Source organism: Raphanus sativus, chromosome 4, assembly GCF_000801105.2.
Source record: "Raphanus sativus cultivar WK10039 chromosome 4, ASM80110v3, whole genome shotgun sequence".
Classification (NCBI taxonomy): Eukaryota; Viridiplantae; Streptophyta; class Magnoliopsida; order Brassicales; family Brassicaceae; genus Raphanus; species Raphanus sativus.
Window position 1 is genome coordinate 10,807,952 of NC_079514.1, and position 20,429 is coordinate 10,828,380.

General features: G+C 30.8%; 3 protein-coding genes across 4 annotated transcripts; 1 reads left to right on the forward strand and 2 right to left on the reverse strand.

Moving 5' to 3' along the window:
• Positions 1-8: 8 nt before the first annotated feature.
• LOC108848985 (flap endonuclease 1) lies at positions 9-3,882 on the reverse strand. Of its 2 annotated transcripts, XM_057009904.1 has the most exons (18): positions 3,724-3,882; positions 3,517-3,633; positions 3,347-3,405; positions 3,180-3,239; positions 3,000-3,053; positions 2,874-2,922; positions 2,727-2,774; positions 2,537-2,602; positions 2,401-2,451; positions 2,149-2,268; positions 1,981-2,065; positions 1,763-1,844; positions 1,367-1,481; positions 1,226-1,282; positions 1,087-1,133; positions 938-992; positions 526-710; positions 9-335 (listed from the first exon to the last, which is right to left on the reverse strand). In XM_057009904.1, exons 1-17 carry the CDS (start codon positions 3,733-3,735, stop codon positions 534-536), a joined length of 1,254 nt encoding a protein of 417 aa, XP_056865884.1. In that variant the 5' UTR covers positions 3,736-3,882; the 3' UTR covers positions 9-335; positions 526-533. The 2 variants fall into 2 exon arrangements, with proteins under 2 accessions (XP_056865884.1, XP_018477967.2); XM_018622465.2 differs by lacking the exon at positions 526-710.
• A 5,189-nt stretch (positions 3,883-9,071) lies between these two features.
• On the forward strand, positions 9,072-12,081 carry LOC108837101 (pectin acetylesterase 10). The gene is made up of 11 exons (XM_057006700.1): positions 9,072-9,722; positions 10,030-10,112; positions 10,211-10,340; positions 10,421-10,494; positions 10,586-10,672; positions 10,767-10,891; positions 10,980-11,094; positions 11,183-11,260; positions 11,345-11,450; positions 11,542-11,687; positions 11,770-12,081. The coding sequence occupies exons 1-11, from the start codon at positions 9,524-9,526 to the stop codon at positions 11,875-11,877; spliced, it is 1,251 nt and encodes a 416-aa protein (XP_056862680.1). The 5' UTR covers positions 9,072-9,523; the 3' UTR covers positions 11,878-12,081.
• A 6,623-nt stretch (positions 12,082-18,704) lies between these two features.
• On the reverse strand, positions 18,705-20,237 carry LOC108839266 (transcription factor MYB86). Its single transcript, XM_057008649.1, is given in 6 exon segments — positions 18,705-18,988; positions 18,990-19,085; positions 19,088-19,622; positions 19,731-19,860; positions 19,959-20,024; positions 20,027-20,237. Coding segments are annotated over 6 exon segments (1,080 nt in total). The 5' UTR covers positions 20,091-20,237; the 3' UTR covers positions 18,705-18,799.
• Positions 20,238-20,429: the final 192 nt, after the last annotated feature.

Sequence of the window (20,429 nt, forward strand, 5' to 3'; positions counted from 1 at the left end):
TTAAGAAAGACAGTTTAACATGGAGAGCCTTGCTTATACATCACATCGAGTTCTAATATTAGTAAGCGAATACACGAGCACAAGCTTTTTTACAACTCATGATCATACCTTTCACATAAACCATAAAGATGCAAATGAAGTCCAAACCTGAATAAATTTTCTACCACAGCGAAAGCAGAGTCTTAACAACGATTACTGAAACAGAGAAAAGAAAAGCACACAGACTACTTATACAGTCTTGTTACAGCTTGGACAGTGGTTTACTTCTTCTTCCTCCCACCACCTCCCTTGGTTTTCTTATTTGCTGCTCCTTTAGCGTTACTCTCCGGGATATCCTAGTAGCAAGTAAAAACAGTTCGTAAGTACCAAATGATCGATGTATATCTAGAAACACAAACTAGAGTGCTTTACCGATCACAAGAATCTTAAGAATGGGATGCTCTTAGTCTATATAAGATAGTTTCCAGCTCAAACCGTAAAAGCCTAAAAAGAACTACTTATGGCAATTTGATTTTAAATGTTCACCATGATATTTAGATTCTTGTGCCTATGCCAACTCCAGCCATTTGAAAAGAGAGATTGGAACCAGGGGCTAGAGGGAACAGCCTAAGGCTAACAATGTTATTGGAGGTGTTCCATCCAAAAGCATGCATAGAGGACATATTATTGCTGATAGCTGGTTTATACTGCCGGATCAAGCATTTGGTACCCTGTGATCCAGTATATTGAGGAATCACCTCAGAGACAAAACTATGCATATAAAGTTTACCTAGAGTGTGTAAAATGCACATAAATTTCAATCCACTTGTGGACGTGTGTTAAGAGTTTGTGGCAGTCATCACATGAACATGGATGAATTCATAATCACAAGATGCAGCGTATAAGTAGAAGGGAAGGAGCTTAAGAACTAATGGGTTCAACCATATAAGAGACTAACCTTTCTTTTGGCAGGCACCGATGAGCTAGCGACTGGCTTGAAAAATGACTCCAGCCTGTGAAATATTTAAGAAAATAAATGAATGGAAGGGAGGGAGGGAGGAAGATAGACGCTTAAACCACTACTAATTTGTTCAGAAGGTGCCAAACCTTCCCTGGGATGACTTGTTCTTTGCAGATTTGATTTTCTCTACCGCCTATATAATAAAATTAGATCAACCAACACATTTTGTCAGAGTAAATGATTGCACATATACGGAAACAACGAACAGAGTATATGGTAACATACCTTGGTTACCCTATCTATGTTGAATCCATTTTCATTCACCAAAAACTGAACGATACCCTGGCGAAGGAGAATAACTAAGAAAATATCCTGAAGAGATTTAAAGAATTTGTAGCACAGAAAAGGGGAAAACTAGGTTCCTACCTCTTCATCTGGAGAGGTCCACTTGATATCAAGCTGCTCTTCATCAGTTAAGACATCAGGTTCTTTAAAAAGTCTACGAGCTTCATTATATGGCCATTCCTCAGGTATCTGATACCTGTTTAAGATACCACAGTGATAGAGTTTTTAACGCTCTGTGGCTAATGTTTCTTGGAACAACAGGTTTAAATGTAAGAAATTCAACAAAGGTGACAGGACGGATTAATTTAGAATAGACTACAACTGTTTTAAGAATAAGACACAGGCAAACTGCAACCAACTAGACTAATTAAGAGTTATAACCTTCATTATATTGGTTGGTATGACCTCCTTATCTCATAAATCTCATAAAATCGTCACCAAATCAAAGTACTATTTGATGGTTAAACAGAGTCAAACCTTTCTTTGTTTATATTTTCGAGGATAGCCTCAATAGATCCATGCTGGCGAATAAGCTTTAGCGCAGTCAGCCCTCCAATACCTGAGGTACAAAATACATATTAGGTCCTAACCTGAGTTCTACTTTTTTAACAGATGAAAAAAAACACAATGTTGATCTATATCAGCCCCCAGATGAAAGATATTAAGAGAGAAGAGAAAAAAAAAACTCTAGATACCTCGGATGCTGTCACAATAGTCGCATCCCGACAATATGCACAAGTCGATGAACTGATCCATGGTAAGTTGAAGCTCTTCTAAAATCTGAAACAAGATCACAAGATCAGAAGATCATCTCATTGACTTAACAAATCGAAGAGAGGATAGTGTTGAGTGAGGGGGAAAACCTTGGCAACGTCAAATTCCATGACAGGGATCTTTCTGGAGCTAGGATCCATCAGGTGGCGAAGAAATTTAGGAGCTCCAAAAGTTAAGGAGTCCATATCTTCAGATGCCACACCATACACCTAAACAGATAGAAGCATATCATAAGCAAAAAAAATGCAGCTAATATACCTTGCAAAACGTCCACTTAGGCACTGGTCACTTTAAACTGTCAGTAAAACACCTGAAATGAGAACAGAGAAAAGAATACAGACCTTTCCTGCTTTGCAAAGTGCAGCACATTGCGCTTCTGCTTCGGAAGTGGCCTGTATGGATCAAAAAAACGCATCAGTCTCGTTAGCCATTTAAATTATTACGAAGAAAAAACATAAAAGATTTAGGGTCTGGGACCTCAACAACGGGAACCCCCATGAGTTTCAAGAGTCTTTTGCAGTCGTCATTGTGTTGCTTTGTCACCTGGAGAGAGATGGATATTAGAAATGTATTAATCAGAGTCCTAGATTCAATGGGTTGAAGTGGAGGATGCTATTAAAAAACTGAGGAATCCAACGATTAAGATTAGAAAAAGAACAGAGCATACCTTCACAGTTCGTTTGCTGTACTTCTCAATGTCCTCCTTGTTTCCTGCCTGTCAGCAATAAATAGCTTCTCAAAGTTATGCCCTTTTCAGTAGTAAAAGAAAGTTAGACAAAAGTAACTAGAAAGGGAAGTAAGAGCGTGACGAAACCTCAATTGCACCGGTCAAATCTGCAGTTGCATCAGCTCTCTTGGAGTAACTGAATCAAAAGAGTAGAATGGATAAACATAACGAACAGCAGTTAAAGAAACATCAATTCGATAGTAATTTACATACCGTTTCGCTAGTTCTTGCCTCTTTAACTCCGGGGGCTTCCCATCGAAAACATAGCTAATGGGAAACATTTAGAAACTAGTTCAGCAAACGTACTAGTAGTGAAAGCCAAAACCCCACAAGCCACAGAGAAGAAAGTAAAAATAATAATGTGGGGGAGGGAGAGGGAAGAAGAAGGGTTACACAGGCTTGATTCCAGCTTCGAGAAGACGAATGGTTCGATTAAACATCCCTTGCAAATGGCTAGACGTACAAAATAAAAAGAGAGACATTAACACTTTCTATAAAAGAAAACAAATGCTAAAATAAACCAAAAGACATTAGACTGTGGAAAGAGAATAGATGATAACCTAGTGACTTCACCAGCTTCATTGGTGAGCATCTCAGTCCCTGTTCTCCCCACCACAATCTGCACTCAATTTATCGATTTTTCAGGAATCACATTTTACTACAGAAAGCTACTCTCTCTCTTTTTTAAGTGATTTTAGTGGCGAAAACAAAAAGGGAGAAAGAAACGAACAAGGAACTGGTAAATGCTCATGCTTGCATCAACTGCGATTTTCCGACCGAAGTAGCTCTCGAATTTCTGCTCTTTCATTGCGTTTGGCGCATTGTCCGCCAAAAGCTTCGTTAAACCCTAAAAACAAAAAAAAAAAGATTAAACATTTAGATCGAATCCGAAAATAAAAATTGAATCTTTCCATTCATAGTAAAAACCCCATCAGACCTTGATACCCATGGCGATGACAGCGAGCGAAAGTTTCAGACTCTCTCTCTCTTTCTCTCTCACAGTCTCTCCGGCGCCGATGAGCTTTGTTTTCCCGCCTCCTCAACACGTGTGGGCTCAATCCACTAAGTCGCTCGTTAGCTTTATAAGGGTTGATGTTGCCAGGCCTGTTTACATAAATGAGCTTAATAGGCCCATGGGCTTGATTCGTAGGTTAGTTTCTTCTTTTTTGGTTCGGTGCCAGATTGTTTCAGCTTTCAATTGCTAGTTAAGAGCGTGGTCGAATGACCCAGATGAATTTTTACAATTAAAATCTGTGTCTGTGGTTCTATTTATATTGTACCAATATTTTCGGTGGCGGAAAACCTAGTTAAGAGAGTGTGTCAAAATGATGTCAAAAAAAAGAGAGTGGTCAAATGACCCAGATGAATTTTTTCAGTTAAAAACTTTTACATGTGTTTTTATTATAAAACTAGGTGATTCTCCCGTGCTCATGCACGAAAATAAATATTTACAAATAAGTATTTTACTTTGTTTGTTTATATGTTTAAAGTAATCTTTTATTTGTATGTATAAAAAATTGAATTAAATATCTTTATGTTTTAAGTATGATATTTTGTATTATTTCAACTTTTTGTTTTAAGTTGTATATAGACGGTAAATTAATGATGATTTGTTTCATTAGGTTAAAATTATCGTATTAGTAGGTAATTCAGTTTATCTTCTTATATTTGTAAATATATTTCACAAAATTTTGTATAATTTGATATATCTTATTTTATAAAAATAGAAAAAGTAAATCAGATATTCATTAATAAACATAACTTGTAAAATATTGAAAATTTATTCACGTAAATGAATATATGCAAAATAGATACGTCATAATAATTGGTTGATTGTTCATATTTTGATTGATTTCATTACTTGCATTTGGTATATTGGGCTATATAATTTTTTAATCATAATGTTTTGGTTATAATTAGACTAAAATAAAAAGATTTTGCTAATTACATTTTTTAGCTTACCTTAGGTTCATAAATATATTTATGTATAATTTATATATGTTTTTGATAAAATATATAAGTCTATATTTTGAAATTTGATAGATATTTTCTGTTTTTTATGTTTTTGGAAAAATATGAAGAAAAATACAAATAAATTTCGTTTATGTATAATCAATCTTTTATATTCTAGAAATATTATTATCTTATAGAAAAATGTCTAAATTATTTTATTAATATTATAAATTTTCTTTTTCTTATCAAAAAATTTAATACAAATTTGATTTAACTGAACATTAAAATTAAGATAAAAACAATTTAGTTTATTTTGAATTATATTTAAGAATGTGCATATATATATTTAAAATTATAATCTTAGGTAGATTTTTCTATCTATTTATTTTAATTAAATATATTAAACAAATATGGAAAATTGCATAATTGTCAAAAATTAAAATTAAAAAATATTTATAAAATCTGTAGATATATATATAAGAAACTAATGATTTTACGATTTAATTTGATTTTATGATTTATTTCTTTTTATAATTTTCTAAAAATATGTATATATTTTTGAAATGTTTTTAATTTAAATGATATTTCGAAATTTGAAATGCCATAATTGAATATATTTATTTTAATGATGATTTATGAGTTTTTACCATATTTTTAAAAAGTCTAAAAATATTAATCGACAATAAATATAGTATATGATTTTCCATGTCATATTAATCTTTAAATATAATTTTCCATGTCATATTAATCTTTAAAACATGTCATCAATTTTAGTAGCCATGTCACAATTATTAATCTAGGTGTTTTCCTGCACCATGTGTAGTGATGAATTTTTTTAAGTTAAATTTTATATTTTAAAATATAATTTATTAATATTATATATTTTATTATTTTACCAATAATTAATATAAATATCATTAATTAAGCATAAAATTAAGAGAAAAATTTTTATTTTTATTTTTAATTATATTTAAGAATATATATGTATATATATAAAGTTAAAATCTTAGATAAAAATTATTTATTTCATTAGGTTAAATGTATTAAATCAACTTGTACAAAATTACTAAAAATCATATAAAATTGTATAGTTATCAAAAATTAAAACTAAATAATATTTACATAATTTGTAGATATCTAAAAGAAACTAATGATATTACGATTTTTTAAAAAAAAATCAGAAAATTCAAAAACTTTTAGATAATAAAAATTTTATAATTATAAAAGTAAAATTATATAATATTTCGAAATTCAAAATGTCATATTTGAATATATTTATTTTAGTGATGATTTATGAGTTATTACCATATTTTACAAAGTTTACCAAAATATAAATCAATATTAAATTTAATATATGAGTTATTGTTATATTCTACAAAGATTTCCAAAAATATATATCATCATTAAATGTAATTATCAATGTCATATTTAACCATATGACATGTCATCAATCTTAATAACCACGTTACAATTTTTTTTTGAAAACGATTGTAGAGAAGACATGTGGTAAATTACTTCGCAAATAATGTCTAGGGGACTAGGAAAATATTGCAATGAACTATATCAATTATGAATTTGACCCATCTAAAAGATTGGGCTGGTTTGGCCACTGAACATTCTGTTAATTTTTTTATTATTATTATGGTATAAATAATAATAATAATAAATTATATTCTCTTTATAAACTTGGGATTGTTTTTGACAAAAAAAGAATCACTTTGGTCAAATCGAACCCGAGAACTGATTACCCTTAGATTTCTTAGTGTAAATATTTGAATTAAGGATTATTTTCATGTGAATAACATTTAGTTAAAATTTTAAAGCCAAATATATGTATGAGAGATGGAGCAAATAAAAATGTATTTGAGTTGCCAAAATAATCTATAATAATATTAAAATTGAAGTATTTTTTCGAGGTACTTTAGTTTTATAATAATATTACAAATTGTGCCATTGTATTTTTTTAATAACATAAATAAAATGAGAGAATATTCCAAAAGAAATCAAAATGTATTTTACCAATTTATTTAACATAAAAGTTTCCAAAATCATATACAATTATAATTCGGGTAGTAAGAAAATATATATTTAAGAAATATTCTAAAAAGAACAATTAAATCGTGTAATTATTGGTCTTCCACCATACTTGATGAGACCCACTAGCCTCACTGATCAAGTAACACATATCTTACATAATTTATATCCGTTAATCTGTGTTTTCAAAATTTTTTTTTTTTAAATATTTAATATAAAATTGGTAATATTTAAACATACTATTTAAAAATATTACAGCTACTAATAATATAAAATATTTTTGAATTCACAAAATAGTTATTTTCTATATCTATAAAAATAAATTTCCTAAATATATGCGGTTAACAACAATAATTTAGAATAATGTCTGATTAATAAATCTAAATTCTTCTTTAAATCAATATTTTAAAAAATTAAAATACAATTGGCTTTCCTAAACTAATCTACGGTTAATGAATAAATATTTTTTCAATTAAAGTTTTTTACAGGTGATAAATTATAAAACTATAAAATATGAATCAATCGGATTATATATCAGTCATCTATCAATTCAATCAGTTAGTCTCAGATTTTAACAATTTTTACGGGTTTCAAAAGGTTTTTAAATTTTGTTTCAAGAAAAATAATTTTTAAATAAGAATATTTTTTAAAACACAAACAGAATTTCATATCTAATCATTAGATTAACCCGTTTGACCGTAGGTCCGAATCAGGTTTAAAAACGTTAATTTAAATGCAAAAGTAATTTAAATAGATAAAAAAATTAAAATTAACAAAACATTTATAAATTATTTACTCACTCTAGTTCATACTAAATGTCATTTTACATTTTTTCTTGTTATAAAAAATTGTCATTTTAAAATTTTAGTGTAGTTTTTAGTTTAACATTAGTTATAAATGCATTGATTTTATAAATAATTTCAATTCTTCTTAATTTTTATTGGTTGAATATGTGTTATTAACGAAAACTTAAATGCATTTCAATTATTTTTAATCTGTATGAAAATATCAAAATGATATTTTTTTATGAAACAAAAGGAGCGCATCAAAATCTAGGTTTCTATTAAAATACGTGACGTTTTCATTATTCGTGCATGGGAATCGTATGGGGCAGAGAGTAAAAACCAAAGAACGCAACGGTGATGCTACGTGATCTTTTTCTCTAATGACTTTTTATTAATATTCATCGACAACCAATATAATCATTGTGCATAAGCATTTTTATCAGAAACGGTGGTAGTACGTGATCAGTTAAATTATATTTACTCCCGTAAGCTCACACCGACACGATTTTATGGAGAACCGTTACATATTAATTACGCGCCACGGAAAATTACAAGGGGATAACGGTGCGCTTCATACATCAAGGTTCACAACTAAATCCTCAAACTTTAACTAAATATCATGTGAACACAAAATAGAGGCTTACTTGGTTAAGGCTTACTTGGTTTGTTATATATCTGCCTTAACCAAGTAAGCCTCTATTTTTACTTTATAACATAAAAATAATAGTTTTGTACTTTTGTTACAAAATAGAGGCTTACTTGGTTAAGGCAGATATATAACAAACCAAAAACACAAAATCATGTGAAAATGAACAATATATCCTCAAGGATTAAAAGTTTAGAACTATTAAAACCAAGAAAGAAAGAAAAAAGAGTTAAATAAAGGTGGAAATGTGAACCAATCTCAAAGATTGGAGTTGATACGCAAATAAAATTAAAACAAAGGTCCTTACAAAAATAAAAAGAAACAGAGCTGAGTGGAGGATAGCACCGTAGCGTCTGGGGGTGTTTGTTTTGTAATGGCGTAACATGTGCATCGGGTTCATAGATCGCCCCACCACTTTCTTTCTCGTTCTCTCTCATCCATATAGTTTTAAATCGATTATACAATAAGACATTTATCATTATCATTATGTTTTTCACCCATGAACTATGGCATTTTCTTAGTTAGTCAAAGAGTGTTTGATTTTTTTGGCCTACAATAATTAAAATTTTCCAGTTAAGAGATCTGTTTTCATGTGAAGGATATTTTGATGTAAAGAAAATAATGTGCCACTCTTTGACAAAATAGGGTAAATGTCTATTAATTTAACATCCTTGGTTACTTCAGACTCAATCAAAACAATGATATTATGTTTGAATTCTTAAAGAATGTTTTCAATAATATAAATGAGTTAACGGCGTTACATGATTACCAATTCCGTAATTATCGCTCATGATTCTGTAGTGCTTCTTGAGAACCATTAAGACAGATAGACAAGGTAGGTCTGAAGGAAAAAAGTCTCCAACGCGTGATTTAGAAAATAAAACCATAAATGAAAGTTATTAAGCCTACTTATCTTACTTATGTGGTTTCATGTTTTGTTTGATGTTTTCAAGTATGAACCAACATATAGTAAACAAAAAGATGGTCTTCCTGTCATAATACTTTGTGCAGAAAAAGATTATTATTTACTCTTTTATCTTTTGTATTAGTATAAGCAATTAATTAAGAAAACCAAGGTAATGAGATTCCAAACGTGAATCCAGCCATTAAATGTTTTCTTGTAATATTTTAAAAAGACAGTCTTCTTCACTGACTTCTCCACTCTTCTGTTCTGGTCTGTCTCTTTCTTCCTCTTACTCATTATAAGTTAAAACAGAGATCTACTCTTTCACTAACACATGCAAGTTCCTGCATTTGTCCTAACTTCTTTTTTCTACTATAAGCATTTGCGATTATTGTAAAAAAAAAGAGTAAGAGACATGAGTAAGCTTTTCTTGTTAGGGGTTGTGGTGACAGGACTGGTTCTAGGGACTAAGGCAAATGAGTATCTAGAGTTCAATGTCACCGAGTTAGATCGCATTGAGGAATTAGAGTATGGTTTCTCCAAATCTAGCTCGAACTTTAACCCATTAATGGTCGGCCTCACACTTATCAGAGGAGCTGGTGCCAAAGGAGCCGGTACTCTCTGTCTCTCTCTGCTTTACTTCAATTCATTTACACAAAAGTGTTTTTTTGTTTGTTTATCATATACTTAGTCCAAAGACATTCTCAGATTTAAGTAGAGTTTTATATATTACAGAAATCTAATATAGACATCACTCATGTCTCTATAATAGATGCACTTTTACAGTTAGATTAATTTCTGATTCTGTAACGTGAGAGTCACATTATGTATGTGCATCTGAAATATAGTTACAAAACTAAAACAGAAAGGTGTTTTCAACCTAAGATCTGAAATTTTGTTTGTGTGTGTGTATAAATACAGTATGTTTGGATGGAACATTGCCTGGATATCACTTACACCGTGGACATGGATCCGGAGCAAATAGCTGGCTAATTCAACTAGAGGTTTAGCATTAGAAAGATTTTGTTTTATTGCACATTAGATAAAACATTATAGTTTATAAAGCCTTTTGATGGAAATTAAAAAAATGTGTGGAAAAAAGGGAGGAGGATGGTGTGACAACATAAGGAACTGTGTATACCGAAAGAAGAGTCGTCGTGGTTCCTCTAACTATATGGAGAAACAGATTCAGTTTACAGGAATACTTAGCGATAAAGCTCAAGAAAATCCAGGTCTCTTTCTTTTTTCTTTTGTCTTCAGTGAAGAAACAACTAGCACTATTTTTGTCCTAACCTATTTCTTGTTCATTCAGATTTTTTCAACTGGAATAGAGTCAAGCTTCGTTACTGCGATGGTGGTTCCTTTAGTGGTGATAGTCAGAACAGGGTTTGTTTCAAGAAACATATAAACTTTGTCGTTGAGAGATGACACTACATTTCATTCTTTTAAACATTTAACATATTTTTTTTTTTTGCAGGCGGCACGGCTTCAGTTTCGAGGAGAACGGATATGGAGAGCAGCAATGGACGATTTGAAATCAAAGGGAATGCGATATGCCAAACAGGTATATGTTTTTTTTCACTTTCTCAATCCTTTGCTTCTCTAATAGTCTTGTTTTTTTACGTTGATCAAACTTTAACTTGCTTAATACTCTTCAGGCACTTCTATCTGGATGCTCTGCTGGTGGTTTAGCAGTGATCTTACGATGTGATGAATTCAGAAACTTGTTTCCAGGATCTACCAGAATCAAGTGCTTAAGCGATGCAGGCTTGTTCTTGGACACGTAAGTTACTTCTTCTTTTTTTCCTTCTCATAGTCAGCTTTGTATCCGTTGTTGAACCAGCTTGTTTTTTTCTGTGGTTGGTTAAAAGGCCTGATGTGTCCGGTGGCCACACCATCAGGAAGCTATATAACGGCGTTGTGCAGTTGCAGGGAGTGAGGAACAATCTGCCACATATGTGCACTAACCATCTCAATCCAACTTCTGTATACTCTTCCTCCTTTAAGCCAATCACTTTTTTTTTTGTATTATAAGCGCAAACGCATAAACTTTTATGTATTTGATATGTGACAGTGTTTCTTCCCTCAAAACTTGATCAGTCAGATGAAAACCCCTCTTTTTATTGTCAATGCAGCATATGATATTTGGCAGGTAACGTTTCTTTTTCTTAATTCAAGATTGAAACTCATTATGTTTTAATGCTAACTTAGACTGATTTGTTTTTTTTTAAAACAGATTCAAAGCAGTATAGCTCCACCAAGTGCAGACCCTCATGGGTATTGGCATGAATGCAGATTAAACCATGGAAGATGCAATGCAGCACAGCTCCGGTTCTTGCAAGGTTCTAATATTCATCTAATGATACATATCTTCTTGTAATGTGAAAACGACCTGACTAGAGACCACTCTTATGTTTGTTATTTTAACAACAGGGTTTAGAAATCAAATGCTGAGAGCTGTAACGGGATTCTCAAAGTCAAGAAAGAACGGTCTGTTTATAAACTCTTGTTTTGCTCATTGCCAAACCGAAAGGCAAGACACTTGGTTCGCTGATGATTCTCCTGTTATCCACAAAAAGGTTAGCAGCACTTCATGTGCCTTTTACATGTTCATTACGTTTTTTGTAATAATAATTGATTTGATAAAAAAACTGAGTGTAGGCGGTGGCGATAGCGGTTGGAGATTGGTATTTTGATAGAGCAGAAGTGAAGCTGATAGATTGTCCGTACCCGTGTGATAGGAGCTGCCACAATCTTGTCTTCAGATGATTGAAATGAATGATCTTCTCATATTTTTTTTTTCTTCATATAAACAAAGTTAAAGTGAAAAGAAAAAAAAAGTTTCATTTCTTTTATATGTCAGTGTTCTTGTAGAATTGTATCCTTTCGTACGTACCAATTCTTCAGTGGGGAAAAAAGGTTTTCCTCTTTTCTTAAGCAGTTTGAAATATATAATGAAGGCCTTTCCTTTTATATCAATGGTTCTGACTAGCCAATGTGGTTTTGGTTAGAATAGGCATGTGGTTTCGGTTAACACGGCCGGTTTTAGATACAGGCGGCCTTGGGCCTGGCCACTGGGTTAGTGAGTCTTATGGAATTGGGCCTAGCCACTGGGTTGGTGAGTCTTATGGACTTGGGCCTTGCTACCGGAAGTTCAATTACCAACCTATCTTTCAACTGATACCTTTTCTTTCACTTGTGGACATGGGCAGTATGTCTAAATAATATCACCTGATCTCTGCTTTAACACCGGTTCACCGAGCCGGCCGTTTCCTTTTATGTATCATACTTTCCCAGAAGTACTTTCTTGTGGTTTCCTACAATTCCCTCCGTATGTATCCATATCATATTTTATTGTGTCAAATGAACTGGAGATGATGTGCCTTAGGGCCATCCGGTTCACCATATGTTTAACTGAATATGTTATCTGATGTTTATGAGATTCACATAGTCTTTTCAGTGATCACTGATGAAGGTAGAGTTGTTTGTTTGCTTGACTATTTAGTTAATTCTAATTTTTTTTCTGGGCTGTTCAGCCCCCTCTCAAAACCCATTTGTTTGGGTGTATCAACATCGTTTATGACTATGTCAACTTTGTTGAAACTATTTTTTTGGACAAATGTTTTTTTTGTCAATATTCCGGCGGTTTTTCCAGGCAGTTGTCGGAGTGACCGGAGTTTGAAATCATTAGATTTTTGTTATAAATACTATGTGATTGTGTATCATATGTCAAAAAAACAAATTGGATTGTATGATAAATGTTGGTCCAAAATCATTGAATTGGAAAACTTGTAAAACTTAACAATTTGACTATGTTTAAAAATTAGTAAATGTTCTACATAAAAATAAGAGTTGAGAAAGCTTTTGTTTATATAAGGAGAAGTAAAATGATTCATGGCCATATAATTATACTATGGTATATTGGTGAAAAGTTATAATCGATTAAAATATGTTTGCACATTAAACCGAGTTGACCAAATTAAATTTGGAATAAACTGCTTTGAAATTAAAAATTAATTTGATAAATAGACAACTAGTCTAGTACCCTAATAATTCTTTGGGTCAAATTCAAATTAATTTTATGATTCAAAAATATCTTTGCCTTGATTGTAAAAGATGTTACCATTGACTCTCATAACCATCGATTGAAATTTAAGTATTTGAGTTAATGTGTACGTTTTATTTTCAAGTTTTTGCTTTGGAACAAAGCATATAAGAAGCACTTCTCCATACAGATTGATAGACAAGCAACACAACAACAAAAAGAGTCTCCCATGTTGATCAGTTATGTATTTATTTATTTTTTTAAAAAATTGTGTCTGAGAATACAATACAAAATTAAGATTCGATAGATTCTGTTTTCGGTGATGGTAAACAGAAATAATACTGGAATTGTATCCTGAGAATCTGAGCGTTATAAGATCGTCACAGTATGGAGTATTTAAAGATTTAAAGAAACATATTAATCATTTCGACTCTACAATTCTTGTTTAATCTTATATTTCGGTATTGTAGTTTTGAGTTTTATTCTTATTATTTTTATGAATATCAGTTGTTTTCCATTGTAATGTAAGAAGGTTCATATACTTTCGTTTCAGAAATACAAGTAAAGATTATCCAAAGACTTCTCTTCTCGCACCAACGTTCCTATCTTACGTTTTAGTGTATTTTTTATTGTTCATCTCACCGTCGAGCATGGTTTTGGTTGTAACCACTTAAACTTTTGAACTAAAAAGTTTATATTTAGTTCATAATACTCAGTAATTTGGTTTATAATCACAATTCTGACCCAAGTGGGTGAGACAAAAATGCGAAGGTCAAAGGCCATACAAACAATATAAGGCCTATAAAATCTCATATTCCGCTTGTTCACATACATTTTTGGAAATCGTTCAAGAATTCAAAGTTAGATTTTGGTTATTCTACTGCAACCAAAAGAAAAATACGTAGAACTTTATGTTACTAAGTTTTAGAAAGAAAAAAATTAGCTGGATCTTTGATCATTGTTTTCACAGGATATGTATGTCAATCATTTTATTATACATGGATTGTGTCAATCATTTTATTATACATGGAATAATAATCTCACGTTTTAAATATTAAATTTTCTTGACTGGTTGATAATGCAACTTTATAGTATTGCCCCATGTATTGCCTTGACACCCCCACATCGTTGTCTTTATAAGTAAGCTAGTTTTTTTCTTACGTTATCGTTATCTCCTTATGAAACGACAACGATCCTTTCGAAAGATCTGATACAAAAGGACACCATACATATACATCTCCTATATATTAATAGAAGATATTTTAAAAGTTATAATATATAATTTGTATTAATTAAAAAGTGTTCTACTGAGTTATCACGTAATTAAAATATTAATTTTATTTACATGGCATCTTAAGAATCAATCGATAGTTTTGTTAATTCAAAATTAAATTACTAGAGAATATTATATTATATAGTATGTCTAGTATAAACTATTCATTTATCAAATTAAAATTTATTATCTATTTTTTCTTAAATAAAATCTACGTAATTACATAATGTGATTGATATATATATAACAATTAATTAATTTTAAATAATAAAGATTTACTAACAATCTATATACTTTCTATCACTTTGTTTAATTATTTCTTATTAAAATAAATCACACAATTACATTAATCATATAATAAAAATTTAGATTTTTTTGTATATGTTGTATTTTGAATTTTTCAAAACGAGTACAAATTACTAAAACTGTTAAAAGTCTCATATAAACTTTTGTGATCAAAGTTTATTTTTTCTATGATAAAATACAATTATTATAAAACTATATGAATAAAATAATTTTATTTTAATAGGTGTTTATGTTAATATATATATATATATTTCATATCGTTTAAATTAAACTATATATCATATGAAAATACATACTTATATTTTGATATTTGCATTGAACATATATTGAAAATTTAATATTTTAATTTTTAAATCTTTATTTTTTTCTAAAAATAATTATAAATTATTGAAACCACTAAATGTCTCACATTGAAACAAAATCCTTGGCGTAAATTTTGTTACACAAATATATAAATAATCATAAAATCATATGAGTAGAAACCTCATTTAATAATATATATATTAAAAAGTATACTATATATCTATGTTAGTATCATTTAAATGAGGTTAAATCCGAGTCTATTAAAGATATAGACCTAATCCTCTGGGTAGGAGGTGCAGCCCACGACAGACCTTCTTCCGGGTTTTTATACAGACGTATCCACAGCCGTGGTGAGTAGGAAAATGTGTCTTAGTTTCCGCAGCAGGAGGATCAAATCCGGAATGTGTTTACATCCAAGACCCGTCCACTACCACTGGACCACAAAGCCCACTCAAAATTATAATTATATATCATATACAGTAGATAAGATTGATTGTTTTGATTTATTTAATAAGAGTGATCGTTTGATTTATATGCACATGTTAATTTATTACATATTAGTAACTGATTTCTTGGTTATTTAATATATAATTAATATTTTATTATTTCATAACATGTAGAAAAATATAAAATAAGTAATAAATATAAAATATTTATTTTGCACATGCGGAATCTTAACATAAATATGTATCTCTTTTAATAATCTTAAATATTAAACATTTTCTCAATCTAAGGCCAAAACAAAAGAACGAAATGAAAATAAACTTCAAAATCGATATTTATATCGAGCAATAACCAAAATGAAAAAGCGACACAAAAAGAGAAAATATTAAAGATAGATAGGATTGACACGTGAACATAAACTTCTCATAACCATAATTAATTTTTAAATTACGAAATCATGATATAAAACAGACCTGACATAATTTCATTATAACCAAATAGTAGGTCTGGGATTCTTCGGCCTAAACGTTGGTTTTTATGTGATAAGTAACTTTTTGACGTAATATTTTTAAAAATGCGATCAGCTTATCAGTAAACAAATTATGTAATTAATAAAAAATTAAAAAATTGTTTAAAGGTCAAAAATATTAATTTGATCAACAATATAAATTTTATTTTCTATATAATATTTCTTATATAATTTTCATGTAAATGCATCATGCGCAAAGTGCATGTGTTATCCTAGTATATGTTATAATTACAACATGCTCTTTTATTTTAAATACATGTTGAAAAAAACAATGATTTTTTCTATAAGAATGATCGAATCAAACAATAGATTAAATGTGATATTTGTGATTGTAATATAGATATGAAAGTTATGATTAAAGTAGGGCCTCAATTATTTTGGCTCACATGCAAATTATGAGGTGTAAGGATAAAAAAAAATGTCTTTCTATTAGTCTTCAAAACACAAATGATCAACTCGTAAACGTCTGTTATTTTATTTGAAAATTCTCGAGAATCCTTTGTATTTATTTCTCATTCAACAATCAACTTTGGCGGAAATATTAAACTAGTAGTCTTTCTTGGCTTTGTATATCATCGGTTTGTCTCTTTCCATAAATAACTATGAAATATACAAATTACTATAAAATGATAACGTCCGCATACTATTGGTTGATTTGATACATTGTGTAATTATTTTTTTTTTGACCAATTGTGTAATTCTATTAACACGGTAATGAGTTTTACCCAGTGCATATATCTAAGATAGTTGCTCAATATAGGAGAGAAAGAAATAATCATAAACGAATTAGAACTAAAAGATAGCATCATAAACTTGAAAATTAAAGGGTCGGACCGAAAATATAGGTATCAGACAGAGAGAAGCCATATAGGCGTCTGTCCATCTAATAATAGCCGACAATATATCGAAGTCATTTTCATCTCTTCTTTTGATTTTGGCTGACGGGAAAACTATATAATTGCTCACAGAGTCACATCATTTTCGTCAGGCTCGAATCGATACTCACATATCCAACAAAGTCCATGATCATGACCATCATATCACCAAACGCTAAAGCATTTCAAAATTACCTTAAACATATTTACATTATTCTACTAGTCTTGACAAGTTAAATTGCGCTAAACTTATTTGTCCTTGACTAAAATAAAATCTTAAATCTATATTAGCTTTTCTTTAAAAATTAAATACTATTTGCTTGCTCTATTTTATCTCTTGCATGGCTTTTCCAGTTTTATCAACACTATCTCAGTAAGAAGGGTCCCTTATTCTGCAACTATATGACTTTTTGTGCACCATTAAAAAAATGCACCAACACAAAAGCTGCCCTCGTGTGAATTATATTGGGATATTGTCAGAAGAGTACACACCTTCGAAAATCGTATTTCAACACCTCATAAAAAAGGGTCCTTATACGCGCATGGCTTCTTTTTATTCTTTTTGAAAACGATGATAATAAATCGAAATGTAGAGTAATTTGTAAACTTGTAATTGTTTATGTTAATTTCTTAGAAATTGAGGGTTTGAGTCTTTGAGACAACTGAAAAACCCTTTACTCAGTTACAGAAATCTCAACATTTATTAATAAGCTGATTGATGAATGACGATCACAGCAACAAAAATATGATTTATCGTCTATGAAAGTTTAAAAATCGTTTATGAAGAAAAACATTTTCAGTTAAATTAATTAGTTAAGACATTGAAGAATAACAAGATGCAATATAATCTATTCTTGCATGCACATAAACTCTGAACTCACAGATTGGTCTTTACATGATCTCTACTTATATATATATATAGTTACAAAAAAAATATATATACATATATATATTATATATATATATATATTATATATATATATATATATATTACATTCTTCAACTTTCACGAGTCAATTTTTGTGGGAAATCGAGGTCTTAGTCAATTTAGTAGTAAAAACATTGAGTATGGGAACTGTACACAAGCGAAGCACACATCTCTCTCTAAATATAGGAGACAACGATGGACTTCCATTCTAAGATGAATTGTCCCATTCAGCACAGATTCTTGCTTATAATTGTCCCGCATAGGCTAAATGATCGTTTTCAACCCAAATAATTTTAGTCATATCTTCTTATATATCAACTTCAATAATTTTTTTAAGAAATTGCATGAACTTTTATGATAATTCTGAGGTACTTAATTTCCCATTTCATAAATAGACATATTTTATTCTTGTAGTGTAACCAATTTTTTGTTTCAAATTAGTTTCTATAATAACTTCAATAACTATTCGTAATTTCTTGAAATACTAATATGGTCGATCGGTATACCTGTAATAAAAATAATATAGCCAAAAACTGAATATTATTTGATGCTCTAATAACAAAATAAAAAAAGGTCTTTCGGTTCATTTGTTCACGCATGCATCTCGTTGTCTGGAATCACTTTTCGAAGAAGTCTCCACTCCAGCTAGGTTCTATTAACATATCCTTCAAGAGAAAAAACACTATCCACTTCGACCGGGACATGTTTACTTTACTTTCTAGGTTTTTTTTATAAATCGTGAACATAACTTAGTATAGATGTAGATAAAATGAGGTAAACTGTAATGTCAAAGTGATTTGATAAGAAGAAGAAAATGGAATACATCTTAGCACAAAAAAAAAAACGAGCAGAGAATTTACACAGCCAAACATAAAAATTGTTCTAAGAAAACATATAAAAACATACTTACACACATGCAGAATATTAATCAAGTAAACTCGGATCCTTGAATGTGAAATAGAAATTGAAGAAATACTAATTACACTCACTAGCATATGTTAACTAATCTAAGCTTCTGATCAAACGCCATGATATTAGGTTTTTGAAGACTTCTACCGTAAAACTCCACGTCAGCATCATGTAGTAATGTGGCAGCTCTTTCATTTGGTGATGGCGATGATGATATTGATCTCCAGTAGTACTTGGCAATGTCTGGCTTCACTTCTGCTTCAAAAACCAGTTTCTGAGCTTTGGTTATGGTCTGTGTAATGAAGAATCTCTGGTGCCCATGACTTCATGTCTTGGTGAGGATGCTGATCTAATAATATATTATTATATTATTAGTATTCGTGATTTGGGTAGCTTCTGTGTAATGATTACCAAAGAAAGCACTGTAGATACTGTTGCTATGAGATGGAACTGTGTTGTTGCAGTAGTTGAGTTCCCAGTTGTTTGGAATAGGATTGAAGTTTGAAGTCATTGGTGTCGGAGATGATGACGTGGACATTGATGAGATCAAAGATACGATCTGGTCTGAAACCGTTTGGGTAGAACTTGAACTGAAGCAAAAACTCAGCGTTTTGATTACCCGTGGTCGGGGTCGCCGGGTACCCCAGGGACCTGTTTGTGATAAGACGACCATCGACTGATCATGGTTGTTTATCGAAGCCGTTGACTTTACTACTTCCGAAGTATTTAATGACGTCAGCTTCTGATCTATGACGTTATGAGTCTGAAGTTCGCTTATTATTGGTTTATGTGTTGTTGGATCAATGCCTTTTCTTCTCAGCTTCTTCTTAAGACAAGAGTTCCAAAAGTTTTTGATCTCGTTGTCTGTTCTTCCTGGTAACCGAGTTGCGATCTGAGACCATCTACACAATTCAAAATGGATTCAAAATATATTTCAAAAAAAAATATATATATATATATATATTTATATGAATTGAAAAGCTCTCTATATATATGTATAAGTCTGTAACCTGTTGCCTAACGCAGCATGGAGCTCAATGATCAAGCTTTCTTCGTCTTGAGAGAAAGCTCCTCTCTTTAAGTCTGGTCTCAAATAGTTTATCCACCTCAGCCTACAACTCTTTCCACATCTCTGCAAACCTATACGATCATACCAATGCATATATACAAACATTATAATGATATATATTACAATTTTGAGCTTTTCAAAGACGAGAGGAGATGAGGAAAAACAAAACCTGCGAGTTTGGGAACAGAACTCCAACAGCCATGACCATGTCTTGTTATGTAATTGAGAAGTTTTCATCTTCTTCAGGAGACCAAAGGCCTTTTCTAAGCTTTTGCTTATAACAACAAGAATGCCTTCCCATCTAAGCTTTTGCTATAGATTGTTGCAGACAGGCAGGGAGTTTACGATCTGTGCAGGTATAAGGTCGAAGAAGGACTGAGAGAAAATGTGATTGGCGACTTCTGGTGTAACACTTTTGTTTTATAATCGCTGGGTGAATTAATTGACACCTTTGATATGGGACCACAATATATAGAGAAACCAAGATGAACTAAAAAGTAAAAACCTAGTTAAAATTATTTGATTCCTTTACAAAATAGAAAGACCTCATGGTTATTACTTTAGAGATAAACTCGTGAATTATTATTACCTTTTCTCAAAAGCTAGATACAGGATAAAGTCTGTTCCAAAAAATTTAAAA

Coding starts and splice junctions, on each gene's coding strand:
- LOC108848985 (XM_057009904.1), bottom strand. Junction 2,603..2,726: donor ACAGCAAACGAACTGTGAAG/GTATGCTCTGTT, acceptor ATCTCTCTCCAG/GTGACAAAGCAACACAATGA. Junction 993..1,086: donor AACAAGTCATCCCAGGGAAG/GTTTGGCACCTT, acceptor AATATTTCACAG/GCTGGAGTCATTTTTCAAGC.
- LOC108837101 (XM_057006700.1), top strand. CDS start 9,524: ATGAGTAAGCTTTTCTTGTTAGGGGTTGTGGTGACAGGACTGGTTCTA. Junction 10,495..10,585: donor GTGGTGATAGTCAGAACAGG/GTTTGTTTCAAG, acceptor TTTTTTTTGCAG/GCGGCACGGCTTCAGTTTCG. Junction 11,451..11,541: donor ACAGCTCCGGTTCTTGCAAG/GTTCTAATATTC, acceptor TTTTAACAACAG/GGTTTAGAAATCAAATGCTG.